This window comes from Triplophysa dalaica, chromosome 9, assembly GCF_015846415.1.
Source record: "Triplophysa dalaica isolate WHDGS20190420 chromosome 9, ASM1584641v1, whole genome shotgun sequence".
Classification (NCBI taxonomy): Eukaryota; Metazoa; Chordata; class Actinopteri; order Cypriniformes; family Nemacheilidae; genus Triplophysa; species Triplophysa dalaica.
In genome coordinates this window covers 16,624,912-16,649,872 of record NC_079550.1, presented here as the reverse complement: position 1 = coordinate 16,649,872, position 24,961 = coordinate 16,624,912, and the positions used below count along the sequence as shown (strand labels likewise).

The following is a 24,961-nucleotide window of genomic DNA, read 5'->3' as shown; positions in this document are numbered from 1 at the left end:
CTTTTAGGGGCGGTTTCCTGGACAGGTTTTATGTCTATTCCCAGACTAAACTAAATGTCAGAGGTGTCTTGATCGAAAACAACAAACACTAACATATCTTAACATATATCAGTGCGATTGTTTTGTCTCAAGATGCACACCAGTAATGTTATTTGTAAAGTTTGTTTGTAAAACTTTTTTAAACATCCTAATTTAACTAAAGCCTAGTCCTGGCTTTAGCTAATCCTTGTCCGGGAAACCGCCCCTTAATCTTTTAATCATTAGTCTATTAAATTAATTAAATGTATTTACTCTTGTAATTTAATGTTTTAATAATAATTAGATAAAATCATAGTGCACACAACAATTTATAGTTGTCGATTAATGCACTACTTTAACATATTATAGGCCAAAAGAGTTTTGGTTAATTGAGTTTAATTTTGTTTCTTCCTGAAGATATGTGCATAGGACGGTCTATCCTGATGCCCCCTGCGCTCATCAGAGATCATTCCACGGTAACACCTGCATGTGTCCAGAGTCTCCGCAGCACCTTCGCCTCCGGTGGTGTTCAGCAGTTAGATGGTCTCTTAAATCTAGGAGTCCATTTCAGCACCTATGCAGATGTGTTTGAGGACATAGCCTGCTTATCAAACGATCATCCGGATGCATGTGATTTTCAGAGTGATCAGGAGGAAATAATTTAAAGTTTCTTTATGCGGGGTATTTGTTTGGTATGTGTACAACATACACCATGGCTAGTTGTAACACATTTTACATTTACATTTTACTTTTATCAGATGCTTTTATCCACTGCAATAGTTAATTTAAGGTAAAAAAATCCCATGACCTTTACATTGTTGACACAGTGCTCTAGTTGAGCTAGAGTCCACAAAGTTGTCGCAAAACTATAATAATGGAAGTTTTTTTTCAAAATCGAATTATTTTATTTCTAAGTCAAACAGATGCATATAGGTGTTAACTACAAACTCTCTTACTCTGCAAACTAGATGCTGTTCACTTAACACACATTTGATTTTAATGGGAATATACTTTAATGGGGAGCCTGTTGCTCACAGTATATGGGGAATGTTGTTCACACAGTAATCTGTTGTTTATTGCCAATGATTTAAGATGAATGTAAAGGTCAAACAAATAAAATAAAATATGCTGAATATGAAATAAGAGTACAGTACAAAATAAATATATAAACCCTTGTTGGGCATATTTCAGTCCAATCTGCTTGAAATTATTGTAATTAAACATTTTAAACTCAAACGTTTGTGAATTCTCATGAACAGCTTTTGTTTCAACATCACTGCTTTTGAATATTGTAAAATACACTGTAAAAAAGCCCATAAAAATGAAAATTTTGTTGATATATACTGCAGAAATGTACTGTATGTACTGAAATATACTGTAAACTAACCTTTTTTAACCTATTTTAATAATTACTTGAAAAAATATGCAACAAACCACTTTGATTCCATCATATTATACTTTTTTGGACATTACATGTGGAAAACCTGTAAAAAAAATCTATAAAATTAATTTTAATGTCACAAAATAAAAAAAATATGAGATTATGATGTTGAGTAAATGCTCTCCGCACAGTATACGTCCTCAAATAATTTTGCTTCAAAACATAAAATATCACACTCTGCCCCGTCTGAAATATCTGGTATTGCTTTAGGTAAATGTAGGGGCCTTTTAAAAAAGAAATCAGATTTAGAGTGTTTTACATCTGAACTCTTCTTAATCTGCTGTGAAAATTGTCAGTTACTTGCACATCCTTCTTGTTCTGTAACATTTGGTACTGATTATTATTATACATCATAGTTTCGAAAACATAGAAGTTTGCTTTACAGAAATACAGATGTTATCAGCATGAAGATGCTTTTAAATTAAAGTTCACTTTTTTGGATCTGATTTTTTTCATTAAAACAGCCTTGATTTCCTGAGTTCTGAAGCAATATATCAATGGATTAACAACAGGAGGCAGCAGACTGTACCACATAACAAGCATAATCCGAACGACTACAGGCAGTTCAGCAGTTAAATCACAAATATACACAGTACATCTGGGTAAATAGTAAAGGCATATGATTAACAGCTGAGGACTGCATGTCGAAAATGTTTTATATCTGGCCTGAACGCTTGAGATTTTAAATACAGATATGATAATGGCAACGTAAGTAAATATGATGAAAATTAAAGGACCCAAAAGCACAAACATGGCCATGGCAAATGCATTTTTCCTTAACTCGCTTTTCTCCCCGCACCCAAGTCTAACTAATGAATTGAAATCACAAAAACATTGACTGATAACATTTGAAGCACAAAAGGAAAGTTTTTCACTTTGATAAGTAAACAGTGGTAACCATCCTAAAATTATTAACCAGAACACTGCACATGCCCAAGCAATAGACTGGTTTGTTACAATAGTGGAATATCTAAGGGGGTTGCATATAGCAACAAACCGATCCAGGGCCATTAATAACATCAAAAAGGAATTGACAGTACCTAAATGATGAACCATATACATTTGAGCAAAACATAAATGAAATGCTATATAATCATCTTTGATTAAATATTTGGAAGCCACTTTAGGCAGTGTGACAGTTCCAAAAGCAAGATCGGATATAGCGAGGTTACAGAAGATTAAATACGTGGGTTTATGAAGGCTTCTTTCCCATGCAATAAAGAAATGATCAAGATATTTCCGCCTGCTAGTATTAGATAGACGAAAAGTAAAAAGGTCCCAACAGCTCCATTATACTGTGGATGTAGTCCTGAAAATCCAAGCAGGAAGAATTCAGTGATCCGAGTGCCATTCGCTTCTGCCATGACTCCAGAAGCTCCTCAAATCTAAAGAACGGCTCTCACTGCAAATTATATATAAAACATATTATATCAATTACAAACAAGGTCTATCATTTCAACTTTTATGTGCCTTAATTTACGCTACACTGTAAACTTGTAAACACTTAATAGTCTTACTATGTGAATGGAATAAAAGTCTTGTGTCCACTGTGCTCTCAGCATGAACTGTCAGAGATCTAGTGAAGCATCAGTTTATGAACTCTACCTCCGAGACATGAGACACGTCATATGTTTGAGGCTGCTTGTTTTTTTCTCATTCGATGAACTTTTAGGACTAAGTTTAGTATTCGTTTTTATGTATGTGCTTTATTGAAAAATGCATGAGATGAGATAAAAGAGGGTTTGAACCAAAGCGCATATTAAAGTGATAGTTCACCAAATCACAAAAAAATCATGTCATTCAAGACTGCTTATGACTCTTTTGTGGAATAAAGGAGATATTTTAAGAAAGGTCTCAGTGGTTTTGTATCCATACAATTGAAGTCAGTAGGGGTCAATATTTTTATCAACATTCTACAGAAAATCTTCTTTTGTGTTCTGCAGAAGAAAGCAAGCCAGACAGGTTTGAAATGACATGAAAGTTAATGATGACACAATTTTCATTTTGGGGTGTACTAACCCTTTAAGTCACACATATCTGCTAAATTAAAGCTTTTTCCTAACACAGTAAATATGGGGATGCAATCTGATGAGCCGATGGCAGATATGTAGATTGGCGTTTATGTGGCATCGATGCAATATGGGGCCTATAATCATACCTCTGTTCAACTATTTTCTAATAAAAATCCTGCCTTTTAAAAGAAGTCCCAAATGTGATTTTTTCATCAGATTAAATGTTTTTCTTGTGGTTTACATGACTTTTCTTGCCTTGACTTTAGAGGACTTATAATACATAATATATATATATAAATGTGTTATTTTGTTTAACGTTTTGTTACGTTGATGTTAAAATCACATGAATTCCAATTAGATTTTTTATACTAAAGTGTTACATTTGACTTCAAGATTTTGGTTCATGGTAGTTACTTATTTGAATCCAATGACCTGTGAGTAGAGCATCAGTGAACAGGTGAGTGATTCCAAGCAGAGTGATTATACAGAAAATGTATCCTTTGCTTTATAGTGATGACGCTGTGATAGCAAAATCTCACGCTTTCTATTATAAGCTTGACAGATGATTCATATTTAGCTTCTTGTAATATTTGTGTTGGCCTTTAATGTTTCCAATAAAATACTTTGTTTGAATGGTACAAACATTTTCACAGAGTCTATTTATGTGGCTTTATTTGTATACAGTCAAAGTATATATATACATGCATACAGAAATAATTTTATGAACTGTTATCTTCTTAAACGTTACTGCAAAACCGTACGTTAAACGTATCGCTTTACATTTGATTATTATTATAATTGACCATTTACTTCCCAACATATATCTTAAGAGTTATATTTTCAAATCGAAGACATGTTGGAAAAAACATCTGTCACAACTAATTTTTGAAATTTCTCAATGACACCAACCACCAAGTGAAAAATTATGTGTTTATACATCGCAATTAAAAGAGACTCATCTTGGCATCTGGCTGTGGGATGTAAAATGTCAATACAAAGAGCTGTATTTATAATAAACAATGCAAAATATATTTGGCCAGAATTAGAAATGAATATCTTTGGTATGTGTAAGATACAATTTGACTTTCTTAATGTAACCACTGCACCATTGGCAGACATAAAAGTGCATTTTTTTAACAATTTTGCTGTTTTCAAATATAACAAAGGTATAAATATTTTGGGGAGTTGTATTTGGAATCAACGTGTTTCCAACATCTATAGTCTCATAGAAAACTTCAATTATTTGAATAACTGGAAAACATTGGTAGACATTAAATACACTAATTTTTATACTAGCCAATAAAAACATGGTATCATGAAACATAAAACATGACATGCTATCAGGAATGCGTCCTAAGACTGATCTGAACATTCATTGGATAATAATTATAGTGTACATTAAAAGTGTAACAATTAAAGCTGTTTAATCATTTCAAGGTTTTATTCCACATCATTGTCATCTGCATGCCCTACTTTGTGTCTCATTTTTCTCCTTAATGCGTCTTTGATCTCTTTGGTTCTGAAGCAGTAAATTATTGGATTGACAACAGGGGGCAGCAGACTGTACCACATAATTAACATCATCCGAATTCCAGGTGTGATGGTAACTGTCACATCATACACATAGACAACACATCTGGGTATATAGTACAGACAAATGATAAGAAGTTGGGGAGTGCATGTTGAGAACGTTTTGTATCGTGCCTGAACATCAGAGATTTTAAAAACAGTCGCGATGATAGAAATGAAAGAAAATATGATGAAAGTCAAAGGGGCCAAGAGGACAAACATGGCACTTCCAAATATAAACAACCTCTTTTGCCTTATGTCTCCACAGGAAAGTTTAGACACTGAGTTTTGATCACAATAATTTTGGGTCACGACATTAGAATCACAGTAGGGTTCATCAAAGGTTATGTATACGATTGATGACAATAAAGCTATTAGTAGTATCCAAATCAATGCGAATGCAAATGAAATTGTCCTGTTTGTAATAATAACACAATATCTAAATGGGTTACGCACCGCAACAAACCGATCAATGGCCATTAATAGCAAAGTGAACGAATTTACACTTCCTAAGTAGTGAACAAAAAACATCTGCACAAAGCAGCCGTCAAATGATATAGTATGGATGTTGAAAAGGTATTTTGAGAATGCCGTAGGCAGCGTGACAGTTCCAAAAACAAGATCAGACACAGCAAGATTACAGAAGATTAAATAGGTGGGTTTCTGAAGGCTTCTCTCATAAGCAATGAATAAAATAATAAAGAGATTTCCTCCTGCCAGTGTCAAGTAGACAAAAAACAACAAGGTTCCCACAGCTCCATAATACTGTGGCGGGAGTCCTGGAAATCCCATCAGGTAGAATTCAGTGATGACAGTCACGTTGAAGGTCATGGCTCTAGAAAGACTTCACAATAACCTGATATAAACCCAAGTACTGTGTATTGCACACTGCTTATGATGGAACTGATCATAGGTTAGACATATAAATAAATTTCAATGACATTGTACAATACAATGCAAACTTGAAACTATAATGCAACTAAACTGCTAAAACATCATTGAATCATAATGTAGACACAAAAGACCTGCCACAGATGCTTCAGCTATAAAAATAAACTGATTAAACTCATTCACTCTCAACATCCATCTGAAACAATATACAGAAATCATGCTTATAATGCCTGCCGTGAACTCACAAAGACCTCCCTATGTTGACGTGTTGTTGGGTTTTTTTCACTTCTTATCACATGTTATATTTGTTGTTGTTATGTTTGTGTGTGATGTCAGTACATCATTGCAATGCATACCACACCATTTGAAAATCTTCAATAATTAAAATGAACAATACTTAAAGAAACAAGGCATATGACTATTTAAGTATTTGCTTTTGGGCCCCGCCTGCTTAGGGGCCTCTGATTGGGGATATTTTTATATTAAATTATTCAACTAATACAAAAAATAGACCATCATAGTCGGGCCCATCCATCCATTTTCTACCGCTTATCCGAACTACCTCGGGTCACGGGGAGCCTGCGCCTATCTCAGGATTCATCGGGCATCAAGGCAGGATACACCCTGGATGGAGTGCCAACCCATCGCAGGGCACACACACTCACTCATTCACTCACTCACTCACGCACTCACACCCTACGGACAATTTTTCCAGAGATGCCAATCAACCTACCATGCATGTCTTTGGACCAGGGGAGGAAACCGGAGTACCCGGAGGAAACCCCCGAGGCACGGGGAGAACATGCAAACTCCACACACACAAGTAGTCGGGCCCATAAGAAATAAAATAATAATAAGCCGGTGAGGGATAGATGTGAAATTTGGGTCATAGCTGTCCAAGCAGCTGCTGTTGAAATCATGTCAATCATTTTCATTTATATCAGTTATAATGCTAGACAGCATAGCGGCAAAATATATAAGAAAGTAAAATAAGAACTTGGTCAGAACAACGTGACCAAGATAGCATCAGGAGGACTGGAGCTCACATTGGCAAACATCGATGCTGCTGTTGAAACAACTGCAGCGTGATCCTTAGCAGTTGCAGCAGTTAGCTCATCATGTCATCGGTAATATTTCAGGAAGTTATTCCACAATGACAGGCATATTATACAGATTTGGTTTTATACAGTTTATGCACAGAACCCTCAGGGCCCTCTGTGATGACATAATCTATTGTAAAAAATCTGAATTTTGGCGAAAATTCGCGCCGCGTTAACCAATCAGGAGCTTGCTCTAGTAGTGACGTGATTATGACGTTGCGAGCGGAGGCAGAAATCCCAAACAACAATGGAGGACAAATTCATCGTTGCTGTGTGTGGATACCTGGAGCTGTACGATACCTCTTACTTTTATCGAAACAGAAATAAAAATGATCTTGCTTGGAAGAAAGTAAATGAGGTGGTCGGATAATCTGGTAAATTGTCAAAAACGATATTTACAGAATTTGAGCAATAAATATATATATATACGAGATTAGTGCCGCCTGGCACGAAGCCCCCCCCATGACGCAAATTCGCGTCTGTAGTGAAGTGAATTTGACGCGCGAATGAAGCGCGAATAGCGCGATTTATTCGCAAAAGTCGCGATGGTATGAACACACAGAAGACAATATTAAAATGATGCCGATTGCCAAATTCAACACCAAAGATTATAAATGAGCTCTAAACCCTGTGATTGTTTCTGCTGGGTCACTCGCTTTCTTATGTTTATCAGACTGTTCTGTAATCATCTTGGAATAAATATATAATAGTCATTTATAATAGTACAATAGAACATATTTTCTGCATCCTTTTTGTGATGTACTGTAAAAGAGGCATTGCTTTGTATTGAAAACTGGTTATTCCAATTACATGTGTATGGTAAACCTCAAAAAAATTTTGGAAAATTATATTTTTTTATTTTACTTATTTTTCAAGGCCCATTCCCACAGCTCTTTCTAGCACATAAAACATCAAATCCCACAGAATTCCGCTAAACAATGGTTTAAAAGTCAGTTCTTTCTATCTTTTGCTGTAGTGTGTCAGAAGGATATTTCTGTTTACATTTCCAAACATTATTTTTTTTCATTAATTGTAATAATCAGTGAGATTAAGAGGTATAGCTTTTAGCTAATTCAGCTAACAGTTACGTTACCTGAGGGGAAAAAAGCGCGAAAAGCTAAATTCAAAATTATGGCTGGTTGGTTGAGTCTGGCACGTCGCAGACACTTGAAAAAGTATCCCCTTAGATCAAGTTTTGTATTTTTGTATGATATTATCTAATTCTGACTAACCATTACAAAGCCATACAGTATGCAAACAGTAACCGAACTATACCATGTATTTCTGACCTAAGGCTAGTTCATACATTTCCATGAGGAGTTAAAGTGAGAGATAAAAACCTTTTTAAGTAATAATGTGCCGCGTACACACATATATAACATAACCATAAAGCGATTGTTAAGGCCTTTTATGTAAAAAAATATTAGCTTGCTAAACTGCTAAATTACTTAACGTTAATCAATCACAGAATAAAACACTCACTCCGCACAGCGACGGATCAAATACTGCATTAAACAGTAAAATCAGTGTGCTCTTACCACAAGTAATTAAAAATAATCATATATCATATTAACTTACCTTATAAAATCAGCTTGCTGTGATGTGCGTTGCCGTATGACAATGAGACGAGTGAAGAATTCAGAACGGTTGGGTCAAAATAACCCACCACAGCTGTTCAGTGGTGAAAGAACCCACAGTCCATTTAACCCAGCATGAGCAACCCAACTGTGTGTTTACAGTACCTCAAACAACCAAAAATTATGACCCAGCACAATTAACCAAAAAATGTTTTTACAGAAATAACCCAGCTGTGCATAGTGCATTCTTCAAAATATCTTCTTTTGTGTTCTGCAGAAGGAAGAAACTCATCCAGGTTTGAAATGACATGAGGTTGAATAAATGATGACAGAATTTTCATTTTTTGGTGAACTGTCCCTTTAAGTCACACATATCTGCCAAATTACAGCTATTTTTTTCTAGCACAGTGTACAGTATGCGAATCTTAACATCTGATGGCAGATATGAACTTTGTCATTTATGTGGTTTGGATGCAATATGGGGCCTATAATCATACCTCTGTTCAACTATTTTCTAATAAAAATCCTGCCTTTTAAATGATTAATCCCGAAGTCCCAAATGTGATTTTATCATCAAATTAAAAGTTTTCTATATGGTTTACATGACTTTTCTTGCCGTGACTTTAGAGGACTTATAATACATAATATATAGATAAATGTGTTATTTTGTTTAATGTTTTGTTATGTTGATGTTAAAATCACATGAATTCCAATTAGATTTTTTATACTAAAGTGTTACATTTGACTTCAAGATTTTGGTTCATGGTAGTTTCTTATTTGAATCCAATGACCTGTGAGTAGAGCATCAGCGAACAGGTGAGTGATTTCAAGCACAGTGTTTATACATAAATCAGAAGTTAGTAGGGAAGTTAAAGTTATATCTAACTTATTGAGATTTGAGAAGAGGGGGCCTACCTACAGAAAATGTATCCTTTGCTTTATGGTGATGAGGCTGTGATTCTATTATAAGCTTGACAGATGATTGAAATTAAACTTCTTGTAATATTTGTGTTGGCCTTTAATGTTTCCAATAAAATACTTTGTTTGAATGGTAGAAACATTTTCACAGAGTCTATTTATGTGGCTTTATTTGTATACAGTCAAAGTATATATATATACATGCATACAGAAATAATTTCGTGAACTGTTATCTTCTTAAACGTTACTCTGTATATATCGCTTTACATTTTATTACTATTATAATTTACCATTTCCTTCCCAACAGATATCTTCAGATTTATTTTTGAAAAATCAAAGACATGTTGGAAAAAACTGTCACAACTAATTTTAGAAATTTCTCAGTGAACAATCAAGTAAAAATGATGTGTTTATACATCGCAATTCAAAAGAGATCCATCTTGTGTTGGCTGTGGGATGTAAAATGTAAACAAAAACAGCTGTATTTAAAATAAACAACGCAAAATACATTTATTTGGCCAGAATTAAAAGGAATATTTTAGGTATATGTAAGATATCATTTTACTTTCTTAATGTAACCACTGCACCATTGGCAGACATAAAAGTGCATTTTTTTATATACAACAATTTTGCTGTTTTCAAATATAACAAAGGTATAAATATTTTGGGGAGTTGTAATTGGAATCAATGTGTTTCCAACATCTATAGTCTCATAGAAAACTTCAATTATTTTAATAACTGGAACACATTGGTAGACATTAAATACACTAATTTTTATACTAGCCAATAAAAACATGGTATCATGAACATAAACATGACATGCTATCAGGAATGCGTCCTAAGACTGATCTGAACATTCATTGGATAATAATTATAGTGTACATTAAAAGTGTAACAATTAGAGCTGTTTAATCATTTCAAGGTTTTATTCCACATCATTGTCATCTGCATGCCTACTTTGTGTCTCATTTTTCTCCTTAATGCATCTTTGATCTCTTTGGTTCTGAAGCAGTAAATTATTGGATTGACAACAGGGGGCAGCAGACTGTACCACATAATTAACATCATCCGAATTCCAGGTGTGATGGTAACTGTCACATCATACACATAGACAACACATCTGGGTATATAGTACAGACAAATGATAAGAAGTTGGGGAGTGCATGTTGAGAACGTTTTGTATCGTGCCTGAACATCAGAGATTTTAAAAACAGTCGCGATGATAGAAATGAAAGAAAATATGATGAAAGTCAAAGGGCCCAAGAGGACAAACATGGCACTTCCAAATATAAACAATTTCTCTTTCCTTCTGTCTCCACAGGAGAGTTTAGACACTGAGTTTTCGTCACAATAATTTTGGGTCACGACATTAGAATCACAGTAGGGTTCATCAAAGGTTATGTATACGATTGATGACAATAAAGCTATTAGTAGTATCCAAATCAATGCAAATGCAAATGAAATTGTCCTGTTTGTAATAATAACACAATATCTAAATGGGTTGCGCACCGCAACAAAACGATCAATGGCCATTAATAGCAAAGTGAATGAATTTACACTCCCTAAAAAGTGAACAAAAAACATCTGCACAAAGCAGCCGTCAAATGATATAGTATGGATGTTGAAAAGGTATTTTGAGAATGCCGTAGGCAGCGTGACAGTCCAAAAACAAGATCAGACACAGCAAGATGACAGAAGATTAAGTAGGTGGGTTTCTGAAGGCTTCTCTCATAAGCAATGAATAAAATAATAAAGAGATTTCCTCCTGCCAGTGTCAGGTAGACAAAAAACAACAAGGTTCCCACAGCTCCATAATACTGTGGCGGGAGTCCTGGAAATCCCATCAGGTAGAATTCAGTGATGACAGTCACGTTGAAGGTCATGGCTCTAGAAAGACTTCACAATAACCTGATATAAACCCAAGTACTGTGTATTTCACACTGCTTATGATGGAACTGATCATAGGTTAGACATATAAATAAATTTCAATGACATGGTACAATACAATGCAAACTTGAAACTGTAATGCAACTAAACTGCTAAAACATCATTGAATCATAATGTAGACACGAAAGACCTGCCACAGATGCTTCAGCTATAAAAATAAACTGATAAAACTCATTCACTCTCAACATCCATCTGAAACAATATACAGAAATCATGCTTATAATGCCTGCCGTGAACTCACAAAGACCTCCCTATGTTGACGTGTTGTTGGGTTTTTTTCACTTCTTATCACATGTTCTATTTGTTGTTGTCATGTTTGTGTGTGATGTCAGTGCATCATTGCAATGCATACCACGCCATTTGAAAATCTTCAATAATTAAAATGAACAATACTTAAAGAAACAAGGCATATGGCTATTTAAGTATTTGCAATATTTCGATTTCCTACTGTCACATGCTTACAAAAATGTGTATCAACGTCGCATCACCCAGCACAGATTCATCAACCATATATAAACTATATAAAATATTTAAATTTAAGCATTAAAATCAAATATTTGTAATTGACCCCTTTTACGCCGACGTCAAGGCATTATCTGGAGGCAAAAACAAAGGGACAACTAGAGGCGGCCGATACAAACAAGCAGGTGCCGATTAATGCACTTGCTCGCCTGGCTGCAGCTTTTGGGCCCCACCTGCTTAGGGGCCTCTGATTGGGCATATTTTTATATTAAATTATTCAACTAATACAAAAAATAGACCATCATAGTCGGGCCCATAAGAAATAAAATAATAATAAGCCGGTGAGGGATAGATGTGAAATTTGGGTCATAGCTGTCCAAGCAGCTGCTGTTGAAATCGTGTCAATCATTTTTATTTACATCAGTGCTAATGCTAGACAGCATAGCGGCAAAAAATATAAGAAAGTAAAATAAGTACTTGGTCAGAACAACGTGACCAAGATAGCATCAGGAGGACTGGAGCTCACATTGGCAAACATCGATGATGCGGTTGAAACAACTGCAGCGTGATCCTTAGCAGTTGCAGCAGTTAGCTCATCGGTAATATTTCAGGAAGTTATTCCACAATGACAGGCATATTATACAGATTTGGTTTTATACAGTTTATGCACAGAAGCCTCAGGGCCCTCTGTGATGACATAATCTATTGTAAAAAATATGGATTTTGGCGAAAAATTCGCGCCGCGTTAACCAATCAGGAGCTTGCTCTAGTAGTGACGTGATTATGACGTTTCGAGCGGAGGCAGAAATCCCAAACAACAATGGAGGACAAATTCATCGTTGCTGTGTGTGGATACCTGGAGCTGTACGATACATCTTACTTTTATCGAAACAGAAATAAAAATGATCTTGCTTGGAAGAAAGTCGGACAATCTGGTAAGTTGTCAAAAACGATATTTACAGAATTTGAGCAATATATATATATATATATATATATATATATACGAGACTGGAGCCGCCAGTCACGAAGCCCCTCCCATGACGCGAATTCGCGTCTGTAGTGAAGTGAATTTGACGCGCGAATGAAGCGAGTAAATTAAAAATGTTCAAGCGTCCAACTACGCGCGAATAACGCGATTTATTCGCACAAGTCGCGTTTGGTATGAACACACAGTAGACAATATTAAAATGATGCTGATTGCCAAATTCAACACCAAAGATTATAAATGAGCTCTAAACCCTGTGATTGTTTCTGATGGGTCACTTGTTTTCTTATGTTTATCAGACTGTTCTGTTATTATCTGTTTGTAACACCAACCTGTAATTATTTTTTGGCCTAAATATGTAATAGTTATTTATAATAGTACAATACAACATATATATTCTGCATCCTTTTTGTGATGAACTGTAAAAGAGACATGGCTTTGCATTGAAAACTGGTTATTCCAATACCATTTGTATTGTAAACCTCAAATAAAAGTTAGAAAATTATTATTTTTGACTTTACTCATAATTTTTTCAAGGCCCATTCCCACAGCTCTTTCTAACACATAACGAAATCTATTCTGCAGAACTCTGCAGATTTTCAAAAAATTCTGCGCAAAATTATTTAAAAAAGTCTGCAGATTCCGTCTGGCCCTGCTTATGACTCTTCTGTGGAATAAAATAAGATATTTTATGAGTTGTCTCTATGGTTTTGTATCCCTACAATTCAAGTCAGTATGGGTCAATATTGTTATCAACATCAAAATATCTTCTTTTGTGTTCTGCAGATGGAAGAAACACATACAGGTTTGAAATGACATGAGGGTGAGTAAATGATAACAGAATTTCCATTTTTTGGTGAACTGTCCCTTTAAGTCACACATATTTGCCAAATTACAGCTATTTTTGTATTAGCACATTGTACAGAATGTAAATCTGAACATCTGATGGCAGATATGAACTTTGTCATTTATGTGGTTTGGATGCAATATGGGGCCTATAATCATACCTCTGTTCAACTATTTTCTAATAAAAATCCTGCCTTTTAAATGATCAATCCTGAAGTCCCAAATGTGATTTTATCATCAAATTAAAAGATTTCTTTGTGGTTTACATGACTTTTCTTGCCGTGACTTTAGATGACTTATAATACATCATATAGATAAATGTGTTATTTTGTTTAACGTTTTGTTATGTTATGTTGATGTTAACTCTTTCCCCGCCAGCCTTTTTAAAAAAAGTTCCCAGCCTACGCCAGTATTTTTTTACATTTTCACCAAACTTTAATGGCTCACAGTACATTTTCTGTAAAGAATATATGGAAAAACAATATGTCCAATGAAAGATCAGTCTCTGCTTTTAAACAAAGGAAACCGTATTCTTCTATCTTCATTTGTTCTTTTTTTATCACTCCTTAGATGTGGGTAGGTTTCTTCAAAAATGCATCATTTTGATTAAAAAGCTGAGATAATTAATGTTTTTTGTAACGTTACAAACCCTGATTGCTGTAATAACTAGTCTTTGGCGGGGAACCGTTTTTTTAAATGAAGAAAAACTTGTCAATGGCGGTGAAAGAGTTAAAATAACATGAATTCCAATTAGATTTTTTATACTAAAGTGTTACATTTGACTTCAAGATTTTGGTTCATGGTAGTTACTTATTTGATCCAATGACCAGCGAGTAGTGCATCAGTGAACAGGTGAGTGATTCCAAGCACAGTGTTTATACGTAAATCAGAATTTAGTAGGGAAGTTAAAGTTATATCTAACTTATTGAGTTTTGAGAAGAGGGGGCCTACCTACAGAAAATGTATCCTTTGCTTTATAGTGATGACGCTGTGATAGCAAAATCTCATGCTTATAAGCTTGACAGATGATTCATATTTAACTTCTTGTAATATTTGTGTGTTGGCCTTTAATGTTTCCAATAAAATACTTTGTTGAATGGTAGAAACATTTTCAAAGAGTCTATTTATGTGGCTTTATTTGTATACAGTCAAACACATTTATAAAGATATAATTTCATAAACTGTTATTTTCTTAAAGGTTACTCTGTATATATCGCTATAGATTTTGTTATTATGATTTATAGTTTCCTTCACATCATATTTCTACAGATTTATTTTTTCAAATCGAAGACATGTTGGAAAAATCATCTGTCACAATTCATTTCTGAAATTTCACAATCAAACCACCAAGTGAAAAATTATGTGTTTTTACATTTTTGTTAAAGGTGCAATTTAAAAGAGTCTCCTCTTATGTTGGCTGTATGGTGTAAAATGTAAGCAAAAACAGCTGTATTTATAATAAACAACGTAAAATACATTTAGTTGGCCAGAAATAAAAGATAAGGAATATTTTAGGTATATTTAAGATATAATTTCATTTTCTTAATGTATATACTGCACCATTGGCAGGCGTGACATACATAAAAGGAACATTTTTTTATGCAAACATTTCAACTATTTCAATGCAAACATTGCCGTTTTCAAATATAACAGAGGTAAAAAATTTAGCGGAAGTTATTTCAAATAAATGTGTGTCCAACATCTATATTCTCATAGAAAACTTCAAATATGTGAATAACTTATCCTTGCATTCCGGTCTTGGTAAACAATCAATTCACTATTTTTTACCGTAGCAAATAAAAACATCCTACAATGAAACATATAAACATCATGAAATATAAAACATGACATGCTATCAGGAATATGTCATTAGACTGATCTGAACATTCATTGGATAATAATTATAGTGTACATTAAAAGTGTAACAATTAAACCTGTTTAATCATTTCAAAGTTTTATTCCACATCATTGTCAACTGCATGCCTACTTTGTGTCTCATTTTTCTCCTTAATGCATCTTTAAGTTCTTTGGTTCTTAAGCAGTAAATTATTGGATTGACAACAGGGGGCAGCAGACTGTACCACATAATTAACATCATCCGAATTCCAGGTGTGATGGTAACTGTCACATCATACACATAGACAACACATCTGGGTATATAGTACAGACAAATGATAAGAAGTTGGGGAGTGCATGTTGAGAACGTTTTGTATCGTGCCTGAACATCAGAGATTTTAAAAACAACCGTAACGATAGCGATGAACGAAAATATGATGAAAGTCAAAGGGCCCAATAGAACAAACATGGCATTCCCAAATGAAAACAATTGCTTTTGCCTTATGTCTCCACAGGAGAGTTTAGACACTGAGTTTTGGTCACAATAATTTTGGGTTACAACATTAGAATTACAGTAGGGTTCATCAAAGGTTTGGTAAACGACAAAAGACAATGAAGCTATTAGTAGTATCCAAATCAATGCAAAAGCCAATGAAATCGTCCTGTTTGTAATAATGACACAATATCTAAATGGGTTACGCACCGCAACAAAACGATCAATGGCCATTAATAGCAAAGTGAATGAATTTACACTTCCTAAGTAGTGAACAAAAAACATCTGCACAAAGCAACCGTCAAATGATATAGTATGGATGTTGAAAAGGTATTTTGAGAATGCCGTAGGCAGCGTGACAGTCCAAAAACAAGATCAGACACAGCAAGATTACAGAAGATTAAATAGGTGGGTTTCTGAAGGCTTCTCTCATAAGCAATGAATAAAATAATAAAGAGATTTCCTCCTGCCAGTGTCAAGTAGACAAAAAACAACAAGGTTCCCACAGCTCCATAATACTGTGGCGGGAGTCCTGGAAATCCCATCAGGTAGAATTCAGTGATGACAGTCACGTTGAAGGTCATGGCTCTAGAAAGACTTCACAATAACCTGATATAAACCCAAGTACTGTGTATTGCACACTGCGTATGATGGAACTGATCATAGGTTAGACATATAAATAAATTACAATGACATTGTACAATACAATGCAAACTTGAAACTGTAATGCAACTAAACTGCTAAAACATCATTGAATCATAACTTGAAATAATGTAGACACAAAAGACCTGCCACAGATGCTTCAGCTGCAAAAATAAACTGATAAAACTCATTCACTCTCAACATCCATATGAAACAATATACAGAAATCCTGGCTTATAAAGTCTGCCGTAAACTCACAAAGACCTCCCTATGTTGACGTGTTTTTTTTTCTTCATATCACATGTTCCATTTGTTGTTGTTATGTTTGTGTGTGAAGTCAGTGCATCATTGCAATGCATACCACACCATTTGAAAATCTTCAATAATTAAAATTAACAATACTTAAAGAAAGCAGGCATATGACTATTTAAGTATTTGCAATATTTAGATTTCCTACTGTCGCCCATGCTTATAAAATGTGCATCAAAGTTGCATCTTCATGGTTTCAACAACCATATATAAACTTTTTTAAATATAAGCATTTAAGGGCCGCTAAACACAAGGTTTTCTGCAATGTAAAAATACTCCAGAATGTGTCTTTCAAGTTTCACCTCAAAACACACCACATATCTTTCATTACAAGATGTTGAACATGTCCATTTCTGGCTCCAATGGAAAACGCTCCGTTTTTGTGTGTGTCTCTTTAAATGCAAATAAGAATACATCCTTCTTCTGGAGATGAAGCTTGATCGCGAACAGCTGGTACTGATCCACTCTTGAGAATCATCTTTTTGCAAAACCCATGATATATTGATGGACCTCCGGGTCCTGGAGCTCAGATTTTTCTCTAGCCTTCTTACCTAGAGATTGCATAAAAAAAAGACCCTCATTGGCCCATAACAAATGAAACAAAAAATAAGCCGTTGATTGGATAGATGTGACATGTGGGTCATATCTGTCCAATCAGCTGCACTTGAAATCATGTCAATCATTTTCTTTTAAATCACTGCTATTGCTAGACAGCAAAGCGGCAAAATATTCAAGAACGTACAATAACTGGCCACAAAAACGTAATATACAAATGTTGATAGAACAACGTGACCAAGATAGCTACAGGAGGACTGGCAGCTCGCATTGACAAACATCGTCCTCAATGACACGGATATTATACAGGTTAGTGTTTAATTATGGCTTTGTTTTATACAGTTTATGTAATGCACAGTGGTTTGTGTCTCAGTAAAGATCCACCGAGACTGATTTCCCTACCAAGATGGACACCTGTGATCTTCCTGAGATCCCTGACTGCCACGCCCAAGCTTCCAGCTCTGCCAGCGCCTCCGTGGCTTCCAGCTCTGCCATTACCTACATGGCCACCTGACCAGCCTGCGCCTCTGCTCCACAACGCCGGACCTGTTCCTCTTCATGGGCCTGGCCCGCCAACCCTCCCCTGATTCCACTTCCCCTCCACCACTCTCCTGGACTTTATTTTTGGGGGGCGTCTGGAATCCGCCCTTAGAGAGCGGGGGCTCTGTCAACATCCTAGTCTGTGTTCCCCTTTTATTTTGGATTTATGTTATTTCCGGTTATGTGCCATGTTTGTAGTCCTTTGTAGGTTAAATGTTAATTATTGTCAGGTGTTCCTTGTTTGTCCACTTGCTATCCCAGTGTATTTAAACCCCAGTGTTTCCTTTGTTTGGTGTCTGTCTTTATTCCATGATCTTTTGTGCCTCCGTCATTCTGTGGATTACCAGAGTTTGTTTTGTCTTCTGGCTTTCATTAAAATACTGCACTTGGATCCGCTTCTCAGTCTGGATTACTTTACAATTCGTTACATTTCCAAAATAAACCTATCTGATTTTGTAATCTTGTTTTATGGAACCGTGCTCTGGAGGCATTAGCACTGCACTTTATCACCCACTAGCACGCACAACTTTATACATTGCTGTACTGTAATACACAATACATATCAATGACTGCACACTACACACATTTGTGTGTACATTCGCTGCTATTTATTTAGTTATTTGGAAATTATGTGTCATTATCCTGTGTACACTACGCACATTGTGTACATTTGCTGCTGTATATGATTATTATGTATATTACGTGTCATTTGTTGTATTCTGGTGTAAAACTAGTACAGAAATGTTTCCTGTGTAAATGTGTACAAGAAATGTCTGTCTTACTGCCATGTTGGTTGGAACTGCACTCAAGTTTTTCACCTACTGTTGCACCTGTGTATATGGTTGAGTGACAATAAAGGGATTTGATTTGATTTTGAATAAAACACATCATGTTTAGATTGTTTCTGAGCTTTATTTGAATCATCAAACGAAACAGAAATGGCTTTTTCAGTCATTATTCCATACGATTTCAAATATAAAATTAACATGTATACACAATCTCATAAAAAGGAGCTCTTCAGGAAAATGATTGCCGGGTAAACAATTTTGCTTTTCAGTTTGACAGATATTCAGAGACAACTTTTTCATCCTATATGGTAAACAAAGATCTGCTTTCATTTACTGTATTTAAGGAAATTATGAATTGTTCAGATCTCTTTTATTGTTTACAGCAAAGTGAACAATTTAATTATTTAACTCTATAAAAATTACAGGTTATCAAGAAAGAAAATAAATAAGAAAATCATTAATTAGGCCAGAATGTTCAGTCAAGATGAGCTCTTTGCTCGCATTACTTCCACGTTTAACGCAAGAACCTTCTTCCTTTAAACGCGGAAGTAACCTGTGAATAGAGCCCATCACAAATAACGGGCAGGTTCCGAGGATATTACATAAACAGTGCATAGTGTGAACAATGCACTAAGCTACTGTATATAGCAGTTCAATTTTTTTTGGTTTGCCCCATTTGCATCATTGTCACCTGCATTTTAACTTTATTCTTTCTAATTTTTCTCCATAATGCATCTTTCACTTCTTTGGTTCTGAAGCAGTAAATCATTGGATTGACAACAGGTGGAATCAGACTGTACCACATAATAACTGTCATGCGGATGCTAGGAGGGATTGGCACTACATTTTCATATGCATAGACAACACATCTAGGGACATAGTACAGTAAGATGATCATAAGTTGAGGAGTGCAGGTTGAGAATGTTTTATATCTAGCCTGATGATCAGACATTTTAAAAACTAATGCGATGATAGCAATAAAAGAAAACATAATAAAACCCAACGGGACCAAGAGAACAAACATGGCACTAACAAGTACGAAGAGCTTTTTCTGCTTATAGTTTTGACAAGATAGTTTCATAATGGTGTTCTGGTCACAAAAATTTTGGGTTATTACATTTGAAGCGCAGTAGGGTTCATCATAGGTTTGGTAAGTAATGACCCCCAACAAAGCTATTAACAAAGTCCAAATCACTGCGCATGCAAGTATAATACGTTTGTTTGTAACAATAACACAATATCTAAGTGGGTTATACACCGCAACGAACCGATCAATGGCCATTAATAGCATAGTGAAACAATATACGCTACCTAAGTAGTGAACAAAAAACATCTGTACAAAGCATCCATAAAACCATACAGTACTGATATTAAAAAAGTATTTCGGCAATGCTGTAGACATCATGACAGTTCCAAAAGCAAGATCAGACAGAGCAAGATTGGAGAAGATTAAATAGGTGGGTTTCTGAAGGCTTCTCTCATAAGCAATAAATGAAATAATAAAGAGATTTCCTCCTGCCAGTGTCAAGTAGGCAAAAAACAACAAGGTTCCCACAGCTCCATAATACTGTGGCGGGAGTCCTGGAAATCCAAGCAGGTAGAATTCAGTGATGAAAGTCACGTTGAAGGTCATGGCTCTAGAAAGACTTCACAATAACCTGATACAAATTTACAGTCAAAATGTCAAAAAGATGCTGAATTAAAGTGTGTGATTGAAACAAAATCTGAGAAAAATTAGATCGTACACATAATATAAATCAACTGAAATTTGAAACTGCATTTAAATCTTAGTTTACGTCATCAATATTAGATTATAATTGATATGCTTTCAAAGAAACAACCCAGCAGCATAGTCCGAAGCTGTATTGTAGTAGAATTATTGAGTAATCTTGCATTTACTGACATAAAAACAACGTAAATTAAAGCACAGATGACTTGCCACAGATGCACGTGATAAGTTTGCAAGATCATCTCTCTTTTATGACCTGAAACACCTCCCACATATGATGTGTTGTTTAGAGTTTACACTCCACATAGCAACATGTTTTCCCTTATGGTCCCTACAAGAAAACTTTCTAAATGGCCACAAAACACATTTGTTGGATTAAAAGATTTTGTCATTCTAAGGCTCAATTATTTATTTTTGTTCAGTGATTTATAATAGCACTTTTTTCTGTTATATTTTCATATTTAATTTACAGTATATGGGTGAGTGTTAACCAGTGTGAAAGTCAGGAGCTTGGCACCCATTAAACATAAGGAGAACATTCAGTGTTCTTAATAACTGGATTGCTCATGACATTATTATCCACGGCGCAGCCATGTTGGTGTGCCCGAACATTATTTTATATTATTAGGCAATTGTCACATATAATTGACCAAACAGTACCAGTTCGTGCTTTTGGTATCTATAGTATCCCAGTACATTTTTACAAAGAAAATGTCTTTGGGAACACGGCAGCCTCGACCCTGGAAGGGAGTCCGATCGGTCCGATCCTGAAAGGGACCCTGCGTCCTCTACCCTGGAAGGGAGCCCATCAGCATCGCCCCACTCGCAACGATCCCGCTGCTGGGTCCAATGGTGGTCGGTTCGTTCTGTCACGAATAATGGGTGTGATAGGGAAACAGGACCCAGATGCAGTACAGCGAATAAAAAATATTTAATAAAACAAAATAGTGAAAACAAAACCCACGAGGGGGTAAAAACAACAGGAGCAAATTAACAATATCATACGAAGAATACACAAACAATCCCACACGAAAAGGCGGGGAAAAATAATCCGGTGCGCACAGGTGAACCACTGCATGAACCAGAACAAACTTAAAATATACAAGCATAAAATTTACGAGCAAACAACGAACAGCATACAACGAACCGAATACAACGAATCGACCCCGGACTCGGGAAACACTGCTGTCATGATTCCACTATCATGTCATGTTTATTCTTGTTATTTGAGTGGAGTCATGGCATAACCTATGGTTTTATGTGGGAAAAACATAGTTCTTTCTCGTGTATCGTCATTGTTCCCTACATCACGTTCCTCGTCAGCCTCTCCTCAGTGCTAATCCCCAGCACCTGTTTATTGTTAACGATCCTTTGTCTGTTTCCCCTATAAAGAGTCCTCATGTTCATTGTCCTGTGCTCGTGCATTGTACTTGTACTTGTACTTGTACTTGTACTTGTACTTGTACTTGTACTTGTACTTGTACTTGTACTTGTACTTGTACTTGTACTTGTACTTGTACTTGTGGATGTATCTGTACCTTAGCATGCCGTCGTCTTACCCTGTTCCAGTTCCCTGTGTCTAGTAAGTGTTAGTTTAGTGTTTGTTCCATGTGTTTGTTTTATAGTCTAGTTAGTCAGTGTTCTTGTCCTTGTTAAATTTTATGTTTTTATACTGTCCTGTTTTCCCCCTCGTGGGTTTTTGTTTTGCTTGTTTGTTTAGTCTTGTTTTGTGTCCAAATAAATCCTTGTTACATCTACCGTCTGTGTCTGCCTGTGATTGGGTTCCCACGCCATGTCTTGCCACGCACACCGCTACACACAGCGTTTAAGAAGTCACGGTCCCGACCACAAGGCATGAAGCCCGAAACAGGAAGGACGGAACCCTGACAGAGAATGCGAGGGGATTACATCCGCTTTAAGAATGTAAATAATTATTTAAAGTCAAGAATTTTTCCATTTTAGACATTGAGTGAGTTACATTAATCTTAATTTCACTATCTTACATCACATACAAGACCACTCAATATATGACAAATGTGCTCATTCTGAGATCTGAAATACAAACTGTAAATGTTCTTAAAGTCACAAAGCTTTATTTCTACACATTTACACATGTGCCATTACAAATGTGTGCAATACTGACCTTAATGATTTCTATACATTGCTATACTGCCTGAAGTATAAACACCGAAAAAAACATCAGAAGTAACAAGAAATAACAATTAATTAAACATGTAAACTAAAAACTAATCGTGGCCTGCAATGCTGCAAAATGGGCTATTTTAGATCTTTATTTTGACTAAGTCAATGACGCCGTCTGTCCGTTGGGCATACCAATATGGCAGTGGGATCACTACTGCTGCCATCACCTCATGTCGATGGTTATAAAGATCAGAGGGGACATGTCAACTCTGAATAAAATGATATCAGCTTGTATATTAATGTATATTAATATACGTTAAAACCCAATGACTACAGGCCTGTTGACTCTATTTGCCAGTGGATTGATGATGGAGGTGTCTAAACCTCCTTCACTTAAATAAAAACAAAACAGACGTCATTGTATTAGGTAACAAGGATGAAATTAACAAGGTAAATACATACCTTGAATCAAAAGCTCTGAAGACACAAAGTAAGGTAAAAAATCTTGTCGTCATTTTAGAGTCTGACCTTAGTTTCAGTAGTTATGTCAAACCAATATGCAAATCAGCCTACTACCGTCTCAGAAACAGGGCCAGAATCAGATTAAGAGAAACTAGTCCATTTTTTCATCACCAGCAGGGTGGATTACTGCATTAACTCATCTACTGCACTGTAACCTTAATAACCGCGTTCACTCATCTAATGCGCTTTAACTGTATTAACTGCATCTACCCATGTATTGCACTATAACTTCAATAACTGCATTAACGCATATACTGCACTGTAGCCTTAATAACTGCATTAACTCATGTACTGCACCGTACCTTTAATAACTGCATTTACTCATATACTGCACCGTACCATTAATATCCGCATTAACTCATCTACTGCACTGCAACTTTAATAGCTAATGTTTATAATTAATGCACACTTGCACTATTGTATAGTCTAAATTGTTATCTGTTCATAACCACCTGTACATTAATGTTCACAGTATATAGCCTTCTGTATATATTGTTCATAGTACATACCGACTGTCATATTTTCATAGAACATTCCTTCTGTAAAGTATTTTCATAGTACATGCCCATTGTATAGTATTTTCCTAATATTGTATTCTGTATTTATTCACACGGTATATCCTGCACTTGTTTATTGCATTTCTGGTTAGACCTAAACTACATTTTGTTACACTGTACTTGTATATATGTAATGACAATAAAGTTGAATCTAATCTAATCTAATCTAATCTAATCTAATCTAATCTAATCTAATCTAATCTAATCTAATCTAATCTAATCTAATGGACTCCTTACGGGTCTGCCCACAAAGACCATCAGACAGCTGCAGTTTACATAGAACTATGCTGCCAGGATTCTGACCAAAACCAAAAAATCGGAGCATATCACTCCAATCCTCAGGTCCTGACACTGGTTACCAGTTACTTTTAGAATAAACTTCAAAGTATTCTTACTTGTGTATACATAAATACAATTCAGATATGCTTATCGAATATAAACCAAACAGACTTCTCAGTTAAGGATCAAGGCAGTTAGAAATAAGAAGTGTTCACTTAAAACAAGGCAAGTCAGCGTCCAGCTTCCAGAAGACATCAGACGTTTACCAACAGTAGCTACTTTTAAATCCAGATTAAAAACACACCTGTTTAGCTGTGCATTTACAATTTGAGCACTGTACTTATTCTTTTTGTATATACACTCACAATTTTCATAAATCTTACTGCTGTTTCATTGTTTCTTAAATTCTTAAGTTGTATTTGTGATCTTAAATAATTTGCATTTTATTTCTCTTTGTCAATAATTTTATGTAAAGCACTTTGAATTGTCCTTGTGTTTGAAATGTGCTATATAAATAAGCATTCCAAATTCTCAGAAAATCAGCATTTATTTATTTTTATTGTGGCCATTTCGGTGTTGAATTTCAACAAAACCTCTGGAGTTACAAAGTCATCCAACATAAATGTGAAAGGCTGAATGTGAAAAGCATCACGAGACACATGAAAACTGATAAAAATTCTGGATATCACATATATTCTTTGAACTTTTCCTAACTACATGTACAAATATTACTTGTATTCTCCATAAAAGTAGATGTGATCTTGTTTTTTCTTTGCAGTGTTTGAAGTATGAAAAATACAGAG

General features: G+C 35.3%; 4 protein-coding genes and 1 pseudogene across 4 annotated transcripts; all 5 read right to left on the bottom strand.

Moving 5' to 3' along the window:
* Positions 1 to 1,615: 1,615 nt before the first annotated feature.
* Positions 1,616 to 8,644, bottom strand: LOC130428903 (olfactory receptor 1500-like). The gene is given in 3 exon segments (XM_056757199.1): positions 1,616 to 2,682; positions 2,685 to 2,861; positions 8,610 to 8,644. Coding segments are annotated over 2 exon segments (963 nt in total). The 5' UTR covers positions 2,824 to 2,861; positions 8,610 to 8,644; the 3' UTR covers positions 1,616 to 1,858.
* Positions 4,912 to 5,889, bottom strand: LOC130428171 (olfactory receptor 1-like). Its single transcript, XM_056756033.1, has one exon. It carries the CDS (start codon positions 5,869 to 5,871, stop codon positions 4,912 to 4,914), a length of 960 nt encoding a protein of 319 aa, XP_056612011.1. The 5' UTR covers positions 5,872 to 5,889.
* Positions 8,645 to 10,438: 1,794 nt separating the features above from the next.
* LOC130428170 (olfactory receptor 1-like) lies at positions 10,439 to 11,427 on the bottom strand (annotated as a pseudogene).
* A 4,281-nt stretch (positions 11,428 to 15,708) lies between these two features.
* Positions 15,709 to 16,697, bottom strand: LOC130428169 (olfactory receptor 1-like). The gene is given in 2 exon segments (XM_056756031.1): positions 15,709 to 16,457; positions 16,460 to 16,697. Coding segments are annotated over 2 exon segments (969 nt in total). The 5' UTR covers positions 16,680 to 16,697.
* Positions 16,698 to 19,581: 2,884 nt separating this feature from the next.
* Positions 19,582 to 20,562, bottom strand: LOC130428168 (olfactory receptor 1-like). The gene has a single exon (XM_056756030.1). The coding sequence runs from the start codon at positions 20,560 to 20,562 to the stop codon at positions 19,582 to 19,584; it is 981 nt and encodes a 326-aa protein (XP_056612008.1).
* Between the last annotated feature and the right edge of the window lie 4,399 nt (positions 20,563 to 24,961).

Coding starts and splice junctions, on each gene's coding strand:
- LOC130428171 (XM_056756033.1), bottom strand. CDS start 5,871: ATGACCTTCAACGTGACTGTCATCACTGAATTCTACCTGATGGGATTT.
- LOC130428168 (XM_056756030.1), bottom strand. CDS start 20,562: ATGACCTTCAACGTGACTTTCATCACTGAATTCTACCTGCTTGGATTT.